The sequence below is a fragment of the Porites lutea genome, chromosome 6 (genome assembly GCF_958299795.1).
Source record: "Porites lutea chromosome 6, jaPorLute2.1, whole genome shotgun sequence".
In the NCBI taxonomy this organism is placed as follows: domain Eukaryota; kingdom Metazoa; phylum Cnidaria; class Anthozoa; order Scleractinia; family Poritidae; genus Porites; species Porites lutea.
Window position 1 is genome coordinate 21,261,176 of NC_133206.1, and position 22,141 is coordinate 21,283,316.

Here is a 22,141-nt window from a genome sequence, read left to right on the forward strand (position 1 = left end):
TAGCAAATAGGGTTCTGCTGAAGCTCAGGCGAGCGGTGAAATCCCCGTGTAGCGTACCACCCGTTATACAGGTATAACCATGGCGCTTCATCATCATCATCATCATCATTTATTAGCCTTTTTTTACAGCAAATTTAACAGGATACAGCAGGTTGTTAGGCGAAGAGACCTCAAGAAACCACCAGGCTTATAAAGAGAGGCCACCTCGACATCACAATATTATAGGAAATAAGGGCTGCGAAGAAGTGCGGCTAAACTAATTTAGTAACTTAAAGATGCGTCCGCACGGCTTCGCGAACTAGCCCAATTGCTTTCAACGGCCATGGTAGCATTTTTGCGCGTATTTTCACATCGCTGGCTTTTTTAATGACTAAAAATTTCAGCTAACCTATTCACAAAAATCAGTCTTAGAGTTTGCAAGTATTGAGCGATTGAATCAGTCTTTTAATGTAATAAGTCATCGGTCAGTATCAACAATTTCGCAGGGCTGGCACTAAGATTTCAAGTTGCTTTGTGTAGGCAATTTCAAAACATATAATCTATTACCGTAAATGACCTAATAAACGCCCACTTCCAAATAAACGCCTCTTATCTAAAAAAAGTCCCATTAACGCTGTTAAAACTGTAATTGACACCCGTCACTAATAAATGCCCCCTGTCCAATAGATGCCCCCTATGAGAATTTCTCCAAACTGATTTCAGTTCTAAACAAACATATTAATTACCGACATAATCAGAAGTTTACAGTTTGACTAATAATCAGATGTTTACAGTTTGAATATTACCTTTAATTTGAGTCCTTGTTTAGCCAACAATCTACTTTCTGGGGCTATATGCGTCATGTGTTTGTATCTGTAATTCTCTAGTCCTGATGATTCCTCGTCTTGTGCTGCTCCCTCCACTATTCCCAGATGTGAATTCAGGGTGGGTATCGCAGTTGACAAATCACTGATGTGCTGTTCAACCTTCATTTTAAAGACAACAAATGTGACTTATACAAGTCTGTACTATTCTCACTGCATAATTAATTAGCTTATACTACTTAACGAGAAATTTCTGCAATTTGATTGGCTTAGAGCAGTGGTATTTCAGCTTAATTTGAGATACCTACATGTGAAAATTACAAACCTTTTGCGGGTAGTAGTATAAACAAATAATAGCATGATTTGTATGTGATATTTGACATAAATACCACTCGTGATATTTCAAAATTGTCTCAAATTTCACTCGCCTAACGGCTCGTGAAATTAGGTATAATATTTCCAAATATCACTCGTGGTCTTTATGCCAAATATCACTACTAACCATGCTATTACCTATACTAATTGCAGGAATTTTGTATGATCTGTGCCAATTCTCTCGGGTTTGTGCATGTTCGTTGCAGCTGCAATGCTTTGCTTCCCTTCACTAGAAATTTGACTGTGGGGCCTAAAACGTTGTCATTTTTGATGATCGTGAACCGGGACCACAGTTAACTTTTTCAATACACCACCCCTCCCCCCCCGCCCCCCACCCAACTTCCCTGGTAGCAGCTGACAAATTAAGCGTTTCTCTTCCTTGCATACCTATCAGTATACCTATCAGGCTCTATTTATGGAGGGCAACACTTGACAATAGTTAAAAAAAAACACTGAAATTCGTGGCCCTCATTACACTATAAAAAGCATCTAAAACGAAAATCAGTATTATAACAATTCTAAAATATGGACAGTTAAACACACAAAAAGCTTAAAATACATTTAAAAAACGGCAAAAAGGTCTTGAAATTTAAAATCTTGATATAAAAGAATCCTCATATCTTGAGGAGGTTTTCTGATCGGTTAAAAATTTCTCGCATAAAGTGCGCTTAAAACTGGCAATTGATGGTTTAATTTTGATGGTTGGATCAAAAGTGTTCCACTCTGCAATTGTCCTAAACGTGAAGGTTTGCCTCCCCTAGTTTTCCTTGTGTATTTAGGACAAAGAAAGTTTAAACCCGAAATAATTCTATAAAACAACTCACACCTCCTTTATTTCATTCTCAATCTCTGCTTCACTCATAGCCATGATCTCTTTGGAAACAACTTCTTCACCCTTGAGACTTTCCTCTAGCTGTTAAGAGTGAATAAATAATCTGGAATAATAAGTTTCACTGTGTACACTTTTACTAATTAAACTCCGGCAATTGTTGAAGCTGTAAGTAACAGAAAGGGTTCGTCCAGTTTTGAGAATGAATTTTCAGTTGTTATAGCCAACAAAAACAGACCACTGGCAACCAGAAGCTGAAATTTAGCTGGAAATATTTGGATTAATTTAGGTTTCTGTGAAACTGCCCACTTACCCCTCCCCTAAATGCTTTTCACTTTAGGCAAAATCTTGGGTTAGGGGAGGGGTAGGTGGCCAGCTTCCCAGAAACCTAAATGTGCTTCACTTCCCAAATGACATTAGCAGCTGAGATATTCAACAGATAATCGGAAAAGTCAAGAAGACCATTTTCTTTTGATAAAAATATCAAGGCTACAACCAGGAACAAAATGGGTTGATACACATCATAAAAATACCTTTTTTATCATAGCAAAAATGGAAACCATCGCCAAATGAATGCCTGTTTCCCTCCCTCTGCAACCTCCCCCCCCACCCCTCCCCTTACACAATGCAGTTTAGGAGAATTATACACATTGGCTTTTAGACTAAAACAATTTTGAATAGAGGGTGAGGAGGGGGCTTACTTTTTTTGTTAGAGGAGATGGTAGTATGGTGCAAACTTAGAAAATAGATGGAACTGTCTCAACAGTTTTGTCTCAGGTTGAATCTATGGGTTGTTAACTTGTTTTCCTTTCCCCCCCTTTTTTTTCGAAAACATGAGTTTCCATACCTGTTGTTTGTAAGCTTTACTTTGTTTTAATCTATCTTTGGTGCTAAACAGAAGTGTGGAAATGAAGTGATATGCTCCTTTAGGACTGAAGCGCTCTGCACCTCTTGTCACCCACACAGGGCCTAGAATGACACTAGTTGACGGCTGAAGAATTCTGTCCAGTACAGGAACTGTAAAAGAGAATGGTAACTGATCAGAACTGCATTCAAAAATATTGTTACTGTATGTCAAAACAAGATTTTCCCACTGGCAAGAAACTTTTCTTGTTCACTTGCCCGGGGGCAAGGGCCAGTCAGTTCATCTTCTAACTAAATCATACACCATGAAGAACCATGTACCCAAAGATATGTATTCATAGACTGTAGCCAGGCAAAAATAAAATGGGAGAATTCAACTTTCGTTTTGTTTTTATTTTTGGTTTTGTTTGTCTGCCCTGCACAGAATTTTTTAAATTATCATATAAAGGTAAGTGGGTTTATTACTGTTCAACTTTATACAAAGCATTAAAAAAAACGTCTGCTAACCATCAGAGAAGCTCTTGATTTCCTTTCCCTGACAGTCAAACAAAAGCCTGGCTCCTGACTCTAGGTTTAACTTCTTCGTGCAGTCATCCAAGAACTACAGAGATTATAATAATAATTGTAATATTATTATCATTATTTCTATTCATCACATTCATATTTTATATGCTAAAACTCGGTTGGTATAAGTTATCATGTACAGGCCATAAGATGATCTAAGAAACGTCTTGTTAATCCTCTTCTTCAAATAATATTCTACAGAAACCTTTTGTGCTATACACCTTCACGTACATGTACAAGTAGCTGTGAGGGGCTAGCTTCAAGGGTAAATGCATTATTCACTAACAATGCATTAGATGTACAAATTTTTGGTAAAACATCCCTCAACTTGAAAATTCCCAACATAATAAATTTTCAAGTTTAACAAAGATCTGGCTCTTTCTCCCGATCAAACTAGATGCCAAAGTTGTCCTTCACTGAGCTAAAAGCAATGACGTCACAACAACTGATTCAGGGGCGAATGGGTTAAACAGCTGGCCTGGGTTGCTCGAAGCATGGTTAGTGCTAACCAGTGTTAAATACCATGGAAACCTATACATTTTGATACCTCTTAACCAACGGTTAGCGCTAACCAGGCTTCGAGCAACCGGCCCCTGATCTATACCTCATCAAATCTCCCAGCTACAATCTCCACTCCCTCAGAACTTTCACCATTTCTAAACACAAGAATTCTTCTCTTCTGACTTTCAACTAATGACTTCATCCTCTTGGACAAAGATGGTTTTGTGCGACCTCTGGATCGATCCTCAGGGAGAACAATGCCACTTAACGTCCATGAAGCTGATCTTCTCAGTTCTTCTCTGTCTGTTATAAACAACAAACTGGATCAATTCTCTATCCTCTGATAATCAAGCGCTCTGAGATTATTGGAGACACACTGGATGCCTAAATTCATGTATCACATGGACTTCAGGGGTGTGTGCAACACTTCAAGGCTTAATACTTAAATAACCAGGGTAAAAGACCATAACAATTAAAGACCATTTAGAAAGACCACAAAAGAACACCAATGAGAGTACATTGTATGCACTATTGATCACAGGAGGTCAACAATGTCAGTCTTGTTAAGACAAAGCAAACTATTTATGATGACTTTCAAACATGTTGTGAATTAAAAACTTTGATACCACAGTTGAATCCTCCCTGATGAAGGGCTCTCTTTCTGAGGGGTCAATTTGCTTTTAATTATCAACTTGGTTGATTTTAAACCAATTTTACTTTGTTACCAATAGAAACCTTAAGATTTGACTATGAGTATAATATCAAGTATGAGTACAACTTTAGAATTTTGAACTACCTGTACATGTTGATGTACTAGTAGTTACCAAACATGTATGTCCCCAAAATAATTTTGACACTCTGTGCTATTGCTAACCAGAATATTGAAAGATGTACACTGTAAGAGATAAAAAGTGTACATAATTATATCTGGGGCACATGACATTAGTTTGAAAACATCACTTTTTAATTGTACTCAATCTTGTATTAAAAGTCCAGTCTACATAATGTAAAGGTCCCCTACAGTCCCGTACAAGACTACACTCAAGCAGATGACTAAATGACATCACCTGTATTTACTTGAATTTTACTAATAAAATAATTATTATTACCTCGTATGGTAGCATAAGGATCACAGAAAGGCTCTCCACAAGAAACATAAACATCCACATCCCTCGGCAGCTGGCTAGCATGTGCAACTGGAGTTCCATCAGATAAAAACAGCTTTCTTGCAGCAGACACAAGTCCTAGTTTCTCCGTGCAGGCATCAAGTAGCTGAAGGATTGATTATAACAAGACAAGTTGTAAACAAGTAAATGTTATATAGTCATCCAATCAAAGTTGTTCAAAACCTGTTTACCTGCTGAAGATCTGGAACAGTTATCCGTGCATAGTTATCCCTGTTTCCATTCTGAAAGGCCCTGACACAAATGAGCTGAGGCTTCCTCTTGAACAATGGTTTAGTTTTCCTTCCACTAACAGCACTGGAAACTAAAGAAAGACTCAAACGATATAAAGGAATTCCTGAAACATGGGTAAGTAAAAACCACTGTTCCCTCTCTTTACAAAATTTAAAAAAAAGTTAAATACATAAACAAAACCTTCGAATGGGTTCCATAAGAACAGTCACTTCTTACCATTAAAATAAGACTGCTTTAGAAAGTAAAAAATTAATGTAAAATGAAAACTTTATTAGTATCATAACATCTTTTCCTGCATCATTTCCTGTGTCAGTAGGGTTTTCTTTGAGGTTTTCCGCAGACAGAGATTCCTTTGAAGGAGGAGGCGTCCGAACAACTCACCCTTCTAGCCCGTCAAAGACTTTTATGTGTTATAATTTGTATTTTTATTATAATCAGTTACAGCTTATAGTTGTAACATACCCTGTAGTTTATAAACCACTTAACAGTGACTCCTCCTCAAAGTTCATGGTGGCTTTACAGGTGAGACCATGATTATACAACCCTCAACAGTAGCATAAAGTAATCATGCAAATGTATATTCACTATGAGTTATCTTTCACTTTACCTGAAGTGTTTCTAGAAAGTGATGAAGTTGCAGAGCTAAATGAGCCTGATCTGTACAAAGAAAAAAATAAGAAACGGTTTTGTTTTGAATAATGTTAGATAAACAGAGAGTGTAAAAGGAAGAGGCTCATTTTATAAAATAAATGACAAAGCTTGTTCCTAATGCACCATTAAGTTTAACAAAGACACTTGAAAATGTCAAGAACATTAAAGAAGTGTGAGAAACAATTACCTGCAGCTTACAATGTACGCTTCCCTAGCACTTCTTTCAAGTTCTTAAATCCCCACACATTTATAATGTCACAAAAACCACTTGCCATGCCTTTTATTCCTTTATTACTTGATACATGTAATTATGTATGCATAATTTACCTGTTTCTGGTAGCTGGAGCAGATACTGGGCGGGTGCGTTGCTTTGGACTCTGATTGGTCAATGTCCAGTCTGTCTTGTCAGCCCAACCAATCACAGTCTGAGGTGGCCCTGCAGAACTTTTAGATTGTCCTCTTTGTGATAAAACTGCAGACTTGGGTCTCTTTAGCCGAGTACTACTGCCAGTTGAAACAGCATAAGGAGACAGTCTGGCTTCCCTTAAAACAAACAATAAAGAATATATTATTAGACGACCCAGTTTTGCATCCAGGCAGAGCTGTCACTAAGACTTCAAGTTCAAGGCTGTGCTCTGGCTGTGCATGCAGGTCCCTGGCACCTAATTTTTGCTCCCGGGTGACTGGTAAATCAGTTCTTTTTTTTTTTAATATGGAAATCAAAATTTAATGCAGGGCACACTGGGTTTTACAGGTTCAGAGCCTTGGACTTCCCTTAATATTTCTAAGAGTACAGCCTTAAAGTTGCTGGGTATATGCAATTACTGGTATATTGCAGTAGATGGGAAATTGAAAGGCAAGATAGTTCTCTTTGGTTCAATTTTCCTTCCATTTCCTATGAAATGAGCAGGGGAAAATCCCTGATAGTCTAATAGTGACTGTGCATGCGGTCCTTATGTTTCCACTACATGCAGCAGGTTAGTGAATGATCGGTAGGGTGTGTTGATTTTGGCCAGAATCAAATGAAGAACCGGAGAAAGCAATGGTAAGTACTATAATTCATAATGATCTACAGCATACACTGCATAATACAGTCTGTTTATCATTCACCAAATTTGAAGCAGATCATAGTGTTGGTGAAGAGTTTTGCTCCTGTATTGTGGATGCATACGATGTAATAATAAAATCATCTCTCCTTACTGCAGACACCTTCCGGACCATGAAATAGTATCCTCAATAAAGAGTGTGATAGATGACAGTACATAAAATAAATCATATAAGAAACACGTGAACACATAATAATTTTGACCAGCTCCTAACATCAGCGGATTTATAGCTCAGTTGGTTAGAGCATCACACCGATATCACAAGGTCACGGGTTCAAATCCCATTGAAGTCCTGAACTTTTTTCAGGCTTCTTCTACAATTGCATAAAATTGCGCTCACAACTGTGAGGATCATTCTTCATTTGATCAATAAAGAGTGTCTCTAATAATGGGAGTTAACTGCTGTCAAAGCTCTGTTACCACAAAATTCCAAAAATAAGCCCCTCCAAAGACAAGCACCTCCAAATACATCTAAGATAAGGCACTTCCCAAACTTGCAATGCAAAAAACTCTCCATTAAACTGTCCCTCCAAACATAAGCCCCCAGGGGTTTGTACTTGGAAATTGCCTTTAAAATCATCAAAATAAAACAAAGCAAAAACTGTACAGTAACACATAATTTCTGGCATTTGGCAAAGAACTTTACCTGTGCCAAATGAATGCAGTCAAAAAGTGTCACAGTACATTTATATTGCTGTTTGCACAGTTCATTCCTAACTCTTAGCTTGGATTTCCTTGTTCCAAATAGACAAAGTACATGTATGGCTGAGTTTTGGTAAGATTTACGTCCTCAAGGTGAGTTTCCGTAAAAACCCCCTGTAAATTACCAGTATAGACAATATAAGCCTAGCCAATTTAGAAATGCAAATTTCCCTCCATGTAATAAGACCCTCAAAAGGGCCTTTGAAAAATATAAGCCCCAGGGCTTACTTTCAGAATTTTACAGCATTTTCTTTTTGCTGGGGATTTAGCTGCTGCTTTTTATTTTGAGGTGTCCACACTAACTACGTGTCTTTGTCATGGTTTAACTCATCCACAGAGATGAGCATGGGGGGGAGGTGTATGAGATGCTAGTGGAGCCAGGGACTTCAAAGACATTATGTTGGGGCAAATCTAGGGGGAGGGTACAGGGAGTGCACACCCCCCTCCCCCTGAGATGACCTGCAGCTTTCCAATACAGTTATACAAAATCTGCTGTATCATTTGATATCTATTCTCAGCAGTTTACATTAGTATATTTTTGTCTAGTTGAAAGCCTTCTTCTTCGTATTCACTTTTAAAATTTGTTTACGTCACTAGTTAGTTACGCCATTGATTGGAGGTGCACCCTCTCATAAAGAAAAATCCTGGACCCGCCCCTGATATCTCTTAAACAGGGATTAGAGACACCCTGATTATCGAGACGTCCATAAAGAATATCAAGGCGACTGCTGCATACCTCGAAACATCACGTCTTCCTGAACAACTTATTTATGACAATCTATGGTCAAAGGCCAAAGGATAATCTGTAAAGGAGTCCTAAACCCCATATAAAAACAGACCACCCACTTACCTTCCTTTGCGAACTGGAGGACTTCTTTGAATTTCATCCATGTATTGAGCAAGCAGTATATCTTCATAGGTAATTTCCTCGCTCATTCCTCTTTTGAAATACACCGATGATTTCCCCTTACCAGCTGGACGAGATTCTGAAGTCATTTTGATTTTGTTTGGAAAGTCAGACCATCAAGTCAAGCTCAACTAGTTTTGCGTGATTTACTCACGTTTCGTCCATCATTGTTGAAACAAAACCAACCCAAAATTAACAGGTCGCTGTCTAATTGATGCTATACTGCACTCGTTCAACCGAATTTAGGAAAACCGCCTCTATTTAGGACAGTTTACAAAGAGATTTTTGTCAAATTTACATTTCTAAGATGGCCGCGCGTTGCTACGAGTGACGTCACAGTTTTATGAAGAATACCGCTGAAAAAGACTTGGCGGGAAAACTCCCGGCTCAGCTTCTAGTCACAGGGCGACTAGATTCACAAATAGCCTACTGGGAACCAAATTATAAAAAAGGTCATATAAGGATTTGTATGAGAATTTATGGTAAGATAAGAAAAAGGGGGAAATGCATAAATAGCCATGAAAGTGTAAATGCCTCATAAAGAGTTGCGTCTGTGTTGTTTTCTTACTGTTTCCGGCCATATAAACGCAATTTTAACAAGTTCTGATGTGTTGGTTTCTCACCTGACCAAAACAGTAAGAAAACAACACAGACACAAGTCTTTATGAGGTATGTACACTTAAATTGCTGTTCATGTGCATTTTACCCGTTTTACCGACCTTACGATAAATTCCCAAACAAATCCTTGTAATATAACTTCCAGTAGACTGTTGTGAGTCTGGGAACCCTGTGATACGGTTAGGTGCAACAGTTTTTCCCGGAAATTTCAATGGTTCTTGCACATGTGATGGGTGCATTTAGTTCGTTATATAACGCAATACATTCTTTAGGTATTTCCCTGCTCATATGTCATATCACTAACTGTGGGCGGCCATTCCTGGAATGTTCTACAATTGGTGTGGGATTTAATGGCACCGAAATCAATTGTGGAACTTTAGGCATCCTACACAGACAAAAAAGTTACGACTGATAGATGTTTCGAACAACGACAATTTGCCGTCTGTTCTCTTTGAATTCTCGTCATAAGCCAGGTCAATACACCGGAAGCCCTACACCCGGTTGACTCAGATGGTGGCATCCGGCCCCGTCTGTAGAGTGTGTTGTCGCGACTTTTACAGACGGCTGGACGTTCACGTGCCCCTATGGGATTAAAAACTGTTGAAGAACTATATCGGGCACTCTCTTCCAAAAATTCAAAACCAGGACGCTACTTTTCTTTCGGTTAGAAGATCCGAGGACTTATTTTGCAGGGACATATATCCAAAGGATATCTTGCAGGGGGCACCTCTCCCATGCGCTTGCCCCCCCCCCCCCCCCCCCCCACAAAACATTAGCTCTTAGGGAGAATTTTCTTGGTGAAATGTTGAACTTTACGGGGAACGTCGTAGGGGCAAAGTGTTGAAAGAGGGCTATAAGCCTCCGAGCATGCTTTTGTCAAATTATCCCTGCAAGGAAATTCGGAATCATAAGCAAAGTGGAGAGAAAAAACAGTGTCCTTTGCGTTCACGAACTGGCAAAACAAACAAACAAAAACATGTCCCAACAACATTTCTTGTGCGTGCGGAAATTTTGAGTTTTGTTCGCGCTACTGAATGTTAAACGCTAAACGAAGGGTAAGGGTTGTCAAGTCGTCTTTTGGTTTCTTTTAAGTAGTATTATTTGTTGGAGTAGATAAGAGCAAAAGTGCCGCGAAATTTACATTTTTTCGGCCCCCTTGGCACTCTCTAAACACAATACACAAACGTCTTTACAGTGAAATTTTCTTCTCTCTTTTTCTCTTTTTTTAACTACAAAATATTCTCAAGTCTTCTAGGCGCTTTTGATAATGTTTTCTCTCAGAATTTAAAAGCGTTTAAGTTTAAGTTGTTTCTGGTTCCATTTTTCAACATGTCTTTTAACTACTTTCACGATTGTGTTATAGTGCTGTAAAAGAGCGGATTGAGCAGTCCCAGAAAGGTTAGTTCTTTCACTTCCTGGATGTAACACACTTGAAATCTGATCCTGAGATTTTGACCACACCTGAAATCGAAAAATGGAAAAAGGAAACAAAGGGCCAGTTATTTAAACGGAGTTTAGTTAGTGTTTATCAAAAACGCGTTCTAAGCCATTGTCAGTTTCGCCAACGCTTTTATGTAAACACTACTCATCGTGAACAGTTTCATTAAAGCGTATAAAGAAGACTAGATAAGCATTTGCCTTCTTAAAATAACCCACTAAGGAAGAGATCTGGATGTCCAAAGATTTTTTTCTAAACCGCGGTCTAAGTTAGACTTCGTTTAAATAACCGACCCAAAGTGTTTTAGACGGTGAAAAATGAATTGATTGTAGAAAACCAATTTCGTAAACCCCTTGATACTGCATTGCTTCGCTCTGTGATAGGCTAAAGATTCTCGCGCCACTTTTTCAACCAATCAGAAACATTTTTCAGTTGCCTGTTCTACCGCACCTTTAAAAGCACTTGACAAAATCTCTGAAATATTTGTGAGCACTTTCATGTAAAATGAAATCAAAGCTTTTACAGACTGAGGTTATTTATTTACAAAAAATAACTTTTTTTATTCAACTGATTTGGTAAATCTAAAATACTCCAGGGTCCCAGGGTCAGTGTGTAGTGCTAGATGTATACAGCTATTTCGAGAAAGGTTGTCGGAAAAAGTGCACTCGACAATCCCGAAAGGTAATGTGGGTAGTTTTAAGTTCACTGTTCTTCAATGAAATTTGAAAGAATAGCACGAGAGGCCATGGACATATGTTTTCGAGTGCTAAAGGAAAGCAACGAAAGTAAGTTCGACAGCTACAGTGCCAGGAACAGTGTATTGATCATATTCCATATTACCTTTCGGGATTATCGCGTCGCTCTAGGCACTTTTTTTCCGACAACCTTTCTCGAACACGTCGAAGCAGCTGTATACCTCAGCATTATGCGAAATGCACTATTATTCCGGGGAGACAGTAGAGCTTAAGCAAAGACGTTTTTGAGCGACGCACGTCAACCGGAAGTGAGGACTTTTCCCTTTTTATATGCCTTGACGCTAACAAATTTGTATTGCTAAGATTCTTTTGTTTACCCGAGAGTTTGAACCAATCACTGTCCAATGATGCAAAAAGTCCACTTCCGGTTGACGTCCGTCGCTCAAAAACGCTGTTGCTTAAGCTCCCTAATGAGAAGCTTAAACCAAAGCGTTTTAAAGCGACGGACGTAAAACAGAAACAAGGTTTTTTCCCTTTGAACATTCTTTGACGCTATCACAATTATATTGCTAAGTATCTTTACCCAAATACAGAAAATTTGCCCGAAAATCTGGCCAAAACCAGCGCCCAAAAATTCAATAAATTCACTTCCGGTAGCCGTCCGTCGCTCAAAGACGCCAAGAGTTGTCCAATACACACCTACTGAGTCCGGTCATCTAACATTGTACACTGTTGAACTAGTTCTGATGTGAACTCGGTTACCGGAAATCAAGATTAATATTTCCAAGTGTTCCTGTTATCTGGGTATCGCAAGACGGTGACGGATCGAGACGATCCGATTGGGCGGTAAGGTCCCATCTATGTACAAGTCGACCCGACCTTTTGGTAGTCAGGTCGTGAGACACTTAGAAGAATATTACTCTCTGATGTTGAAAGAGGGGGTCGCCAGATGGTGACGGATCGCGACGATCCGTTCGGGTGGGGACAACATTTCAAAGAACAATTCGACCAGACTTTTTGGTTATCAGGTCGTTAGAGACTTAAAAAATATCTCTCTCTGATGTTGTATATATAATTATATTATAAATTTACCTGATTTAACTCTCCACTCAGCTTTTCATCATATAATGCACTACTGATCACTGAGACAGCGGCTGACTGTGGAAACGGCTTCAGCTTTCGCAACATTCTCAGCTGCGCTAAGCTTTCGTTTGCGAAGAAAAATTCATCAACCGCCGCACTAAGATGACCAGGTTTACAAAGCAGGTGTTTCTGTCGCATAGTCACATTGGAAGACAGAAGTTTGTGCTGCATCGGCGGCTTCATTAAACCAAAAATGAGCGCTATTCTAGTGATCCCTACTGCCGCAGAAAATTGCAGTACTTGCTGAGAGGAGGCATATCGCTCATACCACATTTGTGTCCACTCTTCACCAAACAATCCCTCCTCAGCCAGAGGATTTATCAACACCAAACTTTCCACGTCGTTCTCAAACATATTCGTGAAAAATCTTGCGTTGACTGCTCCTAATTCTGCACCTACTAGTATGAAAGGTTTGGGCTGATCAGAGCTTAACGCGAATAACCGATGGAAATCCTCCACCATTCTCTCACTGGTCGATAATTTGCCTCTTTTTGCTTGCTGTGGATCTGACCAGTTGACTAAAGGTCTGTCACTGAATCCTAAACCAGCTCTATCATAGATACATACTCTGGCGATCTTGGCAATTTCAGGTGCAATCAGTGCCCAAGCATCTGATGACTGACCTGTGGGGGCATCAAAAATGACAGTGGGTGGACCACGCCCAGAGCAACCCATGAAGAGTTTCTGCTTCCAACCAATATCATAAAGTTCACCTATAAAATAATGCATATATATATTGCCATTGATTAGATCAATCCACAAGGCTGAACCTCAAAAATGGGCATACAGAATTTGAAAGAAGTATTTACTGGGGCGGGCACATCAAACTTGATGATATGCTGCACTCTGATAAAAATTTCTTATCACTGATTGCGCACTTTAGTATTCCACTCTTCCAGAAAACTCATTTTGTCCCAAACAGGTCCCATACCAGATCCAAAATCTTGACCTAGAAAACGCTATCATGATAAGCTGTATCCGTATGACTCATTCTTAGTTTCTGCTATGATGCAGTGATTTTGTTACCTCTGCGTCCTGCATCCCCGATGCATAAAAATCCGCAAAGACGCAAAATACATGTAATTCAAGGCATGCATCCCGTAGGATCCAAAGGACGATCCCTCAATTTGAAGATTTTTGTTTAAAGATGCATGTTTATTTTGGTCTTTTAGTGCTCTAAATAAATAGAAGGACTTAATAAAGAGTTTTGGCATCTATCTCCAGATTAACTGTCTGGTCACATACACTGTAAAGGCCCAAGTATGTTCAAGGCTGTGCTCTAACGAAATTTGAAGGGAGCCCAGTGCACTGAAACTGAAAAATCTAGGGTACCCAGCATATGATTTGTATGAAAAATATGAGATTTTCTAGTCACCTGAGGGCAAAAGTTAGGCGCCAGGGGCCACCGGGTTCTGCTAAAGCACAGCCCTGATGTTCAATTTAGGACTCCCTGCCTTTTTGAACTGGGACTCATTGGTTTGTTTATGGGGGCACAAGCTTTGTAATCTATACTAAATTTGAAATAAACTTGTTGTTGTTGTTGTTGTTGTTGTTGTTGTTGATGAGTCCTAGGACTCACCATATAACTATTTGCAACAAAATCAATGATAATGTTAATAAATTTAAAACCAAACCTCTTGAAGCATGAGCTCATACCAGCATGAATCACTGATATAAGTCATTCCAAAGCCATATAAAAATGCACAGCTAAATGTTTGAAACATTAATTCAGCTGAGATTGATAGTTATGACTGCTGCAGTGTACTTATTAATGGTGTCATAGTTAAAAAGAAAAAAAACTAAAATGATTACGTGACACAATGACTCTATTTTTATCAGAATTTCCCTCCCAGTTCAAAGGGTGACTGAAATAAAGCCACAAGTGAAATTAGACCAAGAATAACTAGCGGTGGCAGATCCAAGGGAGGGGCTCGGAGGTCCTGGGTTTCCCCTTATGTTGTGACCAAACTGAGGCCCAAAGGGCTGAAAAAAATTTTTTTGAGACCCCCCCCCCCCCCCTCCCCGCCCCCTCTCCCTATCTGAAAGTCTGGATTCGCGACTGACTAGAGCCTTTCTTCATGCACCCATTGAAGCATTACTCCAAAAATACTACTTTAGTAAAACATTTATGGGATTGAAGTTTTGACCCTGACCTGGTGGTCGTAGCACATCTCCTTCTCGAAACAGAGCAGCATGATTAAGAAATCCAGGAACTAACAGAAACAGGGAATACTTTAACAGTCCCAGCCAACTACTGCTGCTTTGTTCTCTCTCAACTTCCTCATCACCTGAAATATTTGTCTGCTATTTAAAAAAAGAAACAACCAAAGTTCAGCAATAAATATTTTTTAATGAGTTATCCCAGCCAACATTTTTGCTCAATCCCATAATTCTGACAGTTTTTAATAGCTATAAACCTGATCCTGTACACAAGTTTTAAAAAGCTTCTTACAAAGGGTCCACAATTCCTCATGTTCAAAAAAGTTGTGGCAGATGGCTGAATAGGAATCTGGCACAGTCACAATTATGGCAGCATAGCAAGGTCACAAAAACTGAGAATAGCTTGTGTTAAGTCAAAATAAAAATAAACACTCTAAGCACCAATATCAACTATCAAATACAAAATTCACCCATAAATTAATTTACCCATAAATTTAATGGAATTGAGAAGTTAAAAGAGCTGACTAACTTTAGGCACCTAGCTGGAGTTTTAGAAGGGGTGTTTGTTTTGAAACTGAAAGCCAAATGCGAACCGAGCACTGTCAGGAAGAAAAGGGAAAACTTGAGGGCAAAATCACACGTATATGAAATATTTCAGATCACTTTTCATTCAAGGCTCGAACAGAAGAAAACATTTTTCCTGTGTTTGCATAGCCTGATATAAACACTCAAGGGGTTAGGATAATTCTCAACAGTTGTGCAAACTCTCCACTTCGTCTTGGGTTTGCATTAAATAACTGTCTCGAATTCTCCCAACCCCTCTCACGTTTATATCAGGCTATGCAAACAAGGGAACCGTTTTCTATTGCTTAAATTGTTAATTTCTTGATGTTCATACGATAGGAATGCACTCGATTATTACTAGCTGTTCTTGTGTCATATCTATGGACTTGACTGTCTGTCATAAACAGATTGTGGTAGCGAAACATAAATTTAGCAGTATCGAGCGTATTAACTTGGAAAATATCTAGAATTTCTAATTTGGAGAAAAGAGGAGCAGTATGTGCTCGATATTCTGAATTTGTAATAGCTCACACAGCCCGCTTTTGTAGATAGTAAATTCTGTTTAAATTAGACACGTACATAGAAGACCACGTGGAGTTACAATAAGTAATACAAGGATAAATTAATGTGTAGAACAGCGTGAGTTTGGTCATACAAGATAAGTAGAAACGTGTCCTAGATAAAATACCAATTGATTTAGCGATTTGTTTACAGACAAAGTTTATGTGATATTTCCAAGTGAGATGTTCCTCTAGGTTCACCTCAAGAAATTTAGTTACATTGCTTTGAATTAGAGTTTGACCTCCAAAAGAGAGAGAAAAACTGTGATTGAGTTTCCTCTGACTTGGACTAAAGGTACTCATCTCTTCTTGAGATGAGGGGACAGAGACACATTTTTTAGACTAGCTGGAACAACTGCATCTGTAATAGACATGTTAACTAACTAGCTTAGTAATCACTGGTATTATCAGAGAAAGCAACTTCTACTTTGATCTTTTTAATATTCAGAGTTGCTAAATTATATTGAGTCAATAAAAATGGTTTATGTCAGGGAATAGTATGCTGTGATTGTTTGCAAGGGGTTTTACTGCTTTAAAGTTATTACCTCTACAGGTTTCACGTTTCTTTTTTCAGGTTTCCGGTGCCTCATGATTCCTTCAAACAAAAATAAATATTTAATAAAAATAAAAATCATAATCATGAGAGTGATATTTATTAGCAGTTTGGTCAGATCAATATTTAATTTCCACTTTTTAGAGACCCAGCCCCATGATGTTGAACTTTGTTATGTGTGCTGGGCATATTAAGGAGAACAATGCCTCAAAATACATTACTCACCCCAAGACCAAAGAGTTATAGCCTAAGATATTAACTCTACATATTTAAAACTCTTTAAAAAGATTGAGATTAATCTAAAATAGAAGACAATCTGCAGCACTGTTTATTTAAAATTACAAGTTTTCTATTGTTATTCTACCTTTTGACAAATTTGGGGTGATATATACATTACGTATATATGCACTTTACAACATACGTTATAATAACTTATAAATGCATTTGGTTTAGTACATGTAAAGGTCAGCGTCTGAATCAAATGAGTTACCACTAAATTAAAGCAAGGGGCACACATACACATACATTACCTCACGCATTTGCACAGCCATATCATGCAGGCAGGGGCAGCCATGGACAGCTGTTTCGCTCTTCGCTTACTGGGGCTCATCAGCATGGCATAGCTGTCGGGCAGTGACCGGGAAAACCCGTTTTTTTTTTAATTTTTCAGGCGCCCCCGGCCACAGACCCGGTAGTGCAATGGTCAGTGCAATGGCCGAACGACATCACGATACTTAACAGAGCCGGAGTGCAATGGCAAAACCCATGTATGAAGACCCTTTCCTGCCGTGGTGAGTCCTTTAAGTGCCAGCTCCACACAACACATGAATGTGGGAGCTGTTGGCTGGGAACCACAGGACAGTTCTCCCACGACATGCGCAGGGAAGGCGGATCATGGGTTTGGTGTATGTGTGCCCCTTGCTTTAATTTGTCTTTTGAAAATAGTGAACTAAACTGTTCTACTGCATAAAGAACTTGAAATCCTGACTTTACACAGCAAATTTTTTGAGATATTAAGGCTCGTGTTTTGTGCGAAGTTGGGCTCAAGTCACTTTGCTTAAAATTTAGTGGTCTTATAATATAAGCAAACTTAAAATCCTCAAAAAATCGTATTAAAGTCTGCAAATATTATTCAATGTACAGACTTATGTTATTTTGGTCTCTTTTTAAAGCTAAAAAAATTCATGGTGCACCTATGAAGCCTTTCGAATTATTTTGCTTCAAAGACACCAAAAATTTCGCTGCTTTATTATTTTTCTTAGCGGTATGCAATTAAAAATTCCAGCACAAAAATGCGACAGATATCACGTAGGATGGAAATGATCCACCCAACGATTGGTTGAAGACTGGATGAGCAGGGGACTCACAAACACGCACATGGCTCGTGGATTCTCTGATCTGTATCATGTGTTCGCTTGAAAACAATGCATTCTTTGTCCTGCATTATATCATGGTTGCCTGACATTAATCTACGTTACATTGATTCAAGATTTTTTTTGCCCCTGGAACAATCGTGCATGGCTCTATTAGGTTGCCGCCTCACAGCTTCGAGCCTTCGCGAGGCTGCTCGTTGGCAATAAATATCACGTGACAACAACATCACAATAGGTTTAGCTCTAAATCAAATTTAAGCCTGTATCAGCATTAATATTCTTTGGAAATGCTTTTCACTACAAATACTTTGGGTGCTTGTCTTCGGCTGTGCGAAGTTTCACAACAATCTATACGAGGAATTTCAAGATATCTCTGAATTTCTACAAAAAGGGTATGTACATTTTGCATGAACTGAAGACAGGACTTAATGCAGACAATTTGCTACTTTTTGGATGTTTCTGAAAAGTTGTTATCACTCACTTGTTTTTCAAATGACCTTGATACACTCTACAAATGGCTAAATGTACGTAGACTTGTACGATTTTGAAAAACATGAAAACATGTGAATCAAGGTAAAACGCAGCACTGAGCTGTTTTAATAACTTTAATTTCTGAGGCTTCTTTCACGAAAACAGTGATTAAACCAAAATGTGTGGATAGATTTTCTTCAAAATTTTTCAGGGCTGCAAGTGATAAGTGTACTATAAAATTCCCAAATTTCATGTCTATATTGAAAACTTTTAAAGTTGTCTAACGTAGGCGCAAAATTGAGTAAAACATTGAAGCGATGTCATAGATTTGGATAATTTTTTGCTCTGGGATTCCCTATTGTCTTGGGTTGAGCGTAACATCAAATTCCCATGTAGCAAGCAAGAATTTACTGTGCTTTGGCATGGCTTCCCTCTAAAATCTTTCCAAAATATGTTAATGTTAGAAAGGGAGAAAAACAAAGAGTTTTATACGTAAACTAAACTGAACGTCCACTACTTATCAATTGGTAACATTGCTAATTGCATTGAATTTGAGATAGTATGAGGTCCTAATAATTATTATCTCTTTTCACTATTGTTTCCTCCATTCCTACAACATATTTACCATGTTTAAGAAGAATTTGGAGGGTAACCAAGCACGGTAAATTCTTAACCTACAGGGAATTATTTACTATAACGTTTGATTGAATAGACCTTTTGCAATAGTTGGTCATGTGATCAACTTTTTGTTAACACAAAAATAGTTCATTTATATGGTGAAGAATTTTGTCAAGCAGGAACTGAAACTGAAGTATTAAACTTAGATAACCTGTAAAATTTCAACCATATACCTCAAAAGAAGCGATTGCAACAGCCGCCAAAACTTAGAAGGAGGGTCAAACAACTCTTGGGAAAAACTCTTGCCACCCAGTCATGCTTGAGTGGTTTTCCATACAAATCATTGTAAATTTTGAAATTTTTAAGAAACAGTCCAGATAAGAACGATGGCAACAACGGCAACGAACCTGTTGGAAATATGCAAAAAAGGTGCTAACTTTTCTATTGTCTGTACTTACTTCTGATTGGCTTGAATAGCAAAAGTTAACAAACCTTATAAAGCAGTACATATATTCATCCTTACTTTGCAACCATCTTCCATATAACAAAATCTGGTCTCAGTTTGAATAACAAAGAAATCCTTATGTGGGGGAACATGTAAAATTGTGAACTTTTCTTGGCTATTTGTTTCAACTCTTGTGATTGGTCACAATCTTTTAACAAAAAAAACGCCCTTTCAAAGTGGAGTGTAAATGCATTTTATTGCGTAAACGGCCCCCATGTAGGTTTATGCATTCTCTGTGTAAAAATGAGAACATTCCTATGTGGGGAAAGCACCGTTGCCGCATCCACCTTACCCGGATCATTACTTAAACTATCGTTAAATCTTTCCCTTATGCATTTAAGGGCTCAAATTGCCTGTTGTGAGTGAAAAGGAGATTTGAGCCCCTTTTTACTTCAGGAAATATTTCACAACAGTTTGAAAATTTCTGGCCTGAATTTCATCCGATTACTTTGAGTCATTATTACTCCCTCAGTAACTGAGAGGAGAAAGCGACTCGAAGCAATCGGATGAAATTCAGGCTAAAAAATTTCGAAATTTACGAGGATTTGTATGTATGGAACTAATGCAAAAGCCCATTGATTGATTGTAAGCTCAAACCTTCGACCACGTGCACTGTTAAAAGCTTAATGAACATATATCTTTATCTATTTACATTTTTACGGACGGAAAAACCAAATTACTAGCGGATGAAACAAGGTCTATTTGGTCGAATTGCCGAGACCTGAATATTCACACACAGCCACAATGCAATGAACTCCAAGATGGCAATGCACGTGCGTTAAAATTTACGACATACGGTAACCGCAAGCAACAATAATTATCATTTATGAACAAAGCCGTCTTTGCTTACCCTTCAACACTAAACGTAAGGAACTAACCTGAATGTCACTTCAAGACTGTGACGAAGTACCGTTTTTCACAAGAAGTTTCCGTGGACTACAGCAGACTTCTCGCCACGTGCTGTGTCAATTACATGGCGCACACAGCCATTTTTGAAATAACGCTGACCAATTATTAATTCCACTCTTCTGCACTTCTGGCGCATTGGCGCAGTACAATTTTTTTCTTCTTTTCAGTTCGACAAGCGCTAACGCTTCATTTTGTAAAATGAAGCGTTGGCGCTTCGCCTTGTCGAAAAAAAAAATTCGCACTGATATCTCATCACATACACCCATAAACCGGTAAATCTTCTTAGCCCCCTTTTTCAATCCTCCCCCGCCCCTTATTCATTGGTCCAAACGAAATTTATCATGAATAATGATACACAGTACGGACCTTTCGTAATGAGCAATCACTACTTTAACACTTCATGTTGACTGATCCTGTAGGGTTTATTCACCAGATTCTCGAACTGGAAGTTGCGATTTATCTAAGGCTGCATGACCTCCTTGCGTTCTAGTTATTCATGGAGAATTGATACCAAACCACTGACGACACCATCTTCTAGTTAGTTGAAAAGGCAATATCTAAAGCCCCAAATTAAACAAGCCCACCTCTCAATTAAGAGCCCCCCCCCCCCGCCCCCCACCAAACACGTTTGAAATAAATAAGCTTTCCCTTCCCCCTTTGGGGCTTAACTGAGGGTTTCCGCCTTCAGCTGGCAGTATGCAAGAAATACTATATAAACGGCAAACTGATCCTCACGGCAACAAAGCGATGAAGAAATAATCAAATTAGAAAAACGAAAAATATACTTTCAGTAAAATTACCCGATATTTTAGTTTGGAAGACAAACCTTCGGTTTAGAATTCCGAGAAATCCTTATACATAACGCACGCATGGAAAAACGGTATAAATTTCAGAGTTTTCAAAATTTCCCCGGTAAAATAATATACAAGAAGGATAACTCGTATTTTTGACAATTATGGAGGGATTTAAAATTCCACTTGATTGTGTTACCGGAATATTCGGAAATGTCGACTGAATGGCACACTTTCGAAAGCCCAGGGGCCCCACTCACATATTTTAATGACGGAGGGGTCCGACAGAGGTTCATATTTTATACCCAAAAAAATCCCAACTTCAGAATTTGTCTACCCAAAAAAATCCCTACTTCTTTTAGCATACCCAAAAAAATCCCTCAGTGTTTTTGCATCAGCAAATTTTAATACTTATCTTCTGGAAAGCTAAAACATGCCAACTTCAACTTTGGTTTTGGTCAAAAACAAAACTATAAATTGCGCTTATGTTATTTTTGATTTGAGCTGATGAAAAATACAATATCCAAAAAAAATCCCTGTGTTGTTTTCGCGACCCAAAAAAATGCCGGCGTCTTTCATAGACCCAAAATCCCTTTTGGCCAAAATGTCAGACCTAAAAAAATCCTTCGGACCCCCCCGTCATTAAAATATGTGAGTGGGGCCCCTGGGTTCGAAAGTTTTTTCAGTTCTCGTATTCAGTAAAAACTTTCAGTTAGACTGAGAATTTAGGAGAAGTCTCCACACAAGCTACTCTTGTGTTTATTAAAATAAGGAATCGATATCACCTTTCACCGTTAAAGAGGTGTTTTTCTGTAGACTGTTTAACTATAAACCAATCAGTTCCGCGTCGTTCAATGACATCGCAGACAAATAAAGGACAAATAAACACGCATTAAGAAATAAAAGAAACAGTGGTTTCTACCGAAAGAGCCATCACGTTATCATTAAAACTATCCGTCATCAACCTCGTTCCCAGGGTTCTCTCCTACCCGCCCTTCGGAGCGAGAGAGAGAGACCCTGGAA

General features: G+C 38.6%; 2 protein-coding genes across 2 annotated transcripts in view; both read right to left on the minus strand.

The window, feature by feature from the left end:
• The window catches only part of LOC140940421 (doublecortin domain-containing protein 1-like), a 44,930-nt gene extending 35,905 nt beyond the window's left edge, over positions 1-9,025 (minus strand). Inside the window, exons 1-10 of the mRNA XM_073389391.1 lie at positions 8,664-9,025; positions 6,333-6,548; positions 5,962-6,011; positions 5,294-5,424; positions 5,046-5,208; positions 4,040-4,239; positions 3,379-3,472; positions 2,855-3,024; positions 2,005-2,091; positions 786-965 (exon numbers count right to left, since the gene is read on the minus strand). Coding sequence (XP_073245492.1) covers positions 786-965; positions 2,005-2,091; positions 2,855-3,024; positions 3,379-3,472; positions 4,040-4,239; positions 5,046-5,208; positions 5,294-5,424; positions 5,962-6,011; positions 6,333-6,548; positions 8,664-8,809 — 1,437 coding nt within the window. The 5' untranslated portion in view covers positions 8,810-9,025. The remainder of the gene's footprint in view (positions 1-785; positions 966-2,004; positions 2,092-2,854; positions 3,025-3,378; positions 3,473-4,039; positions 4,240-5,045; positions 5,209-5,293; positions 5,425-5,961; positions 6,012-6,332; positions 6,549-8,663) is intronic.
• A 1,507-nt stretch (positions 9,026-10,532) lies between these two features.
• LOC140940453 (uncharacterized) lies at positions 10,533-20,391 on the minus strand. Its single transcript, XM_073389428.1, has 5 exons — positions 20,297-20,391; positions 16,444-16,493; positions 14,768-14,918; positions 12,564-13,327; positions 10,533-10,799 (listed from the first exon to the last, which is right to left on the minus strand). Exons 2-5 carry the CDS (start codon positions 16,486-16,488, stop codon positions 10,623-10,625), a joined length of 1,137 nt encoding a protein of 378 aa, XP_073245529.1. The 5' UTR covers positions 16,489-16,493; positions 20,297-20,391; the 3' UTR covers positions 10,533-10,622.
• Between the last annotated feature and the right edge of the window lie 1,750 nt (positions 20,392-22,141).

What these genes read in the sequence shown, in the direction of transcription:
- LOC140940453 (XM_073389428.1), bottom strand. Translation starts at nt 16,488, where the DNA reads ATGAGGCACCGGAAACCTGAAAAAAGAAACGTGAAACCTGTAGAG. An exon ending in AGATGTGCTACGACCACCAG is followed by an intron (nt 13,328 to 14,767) that starts GTCAGGGTCAAA and finishes ATTATTTTATAG; the next exon opens with GTGAACTTTATGATATTGGT. An exon ending in TGAGTGGAGAGTTAAATCAG is followed by an intron (nt 10,800 to 12,563) that starts GTAAATTTATAA and finishes TTTCGATTTCAG; the next exon opens with GTGTGGTCAAAATCTCAGGA.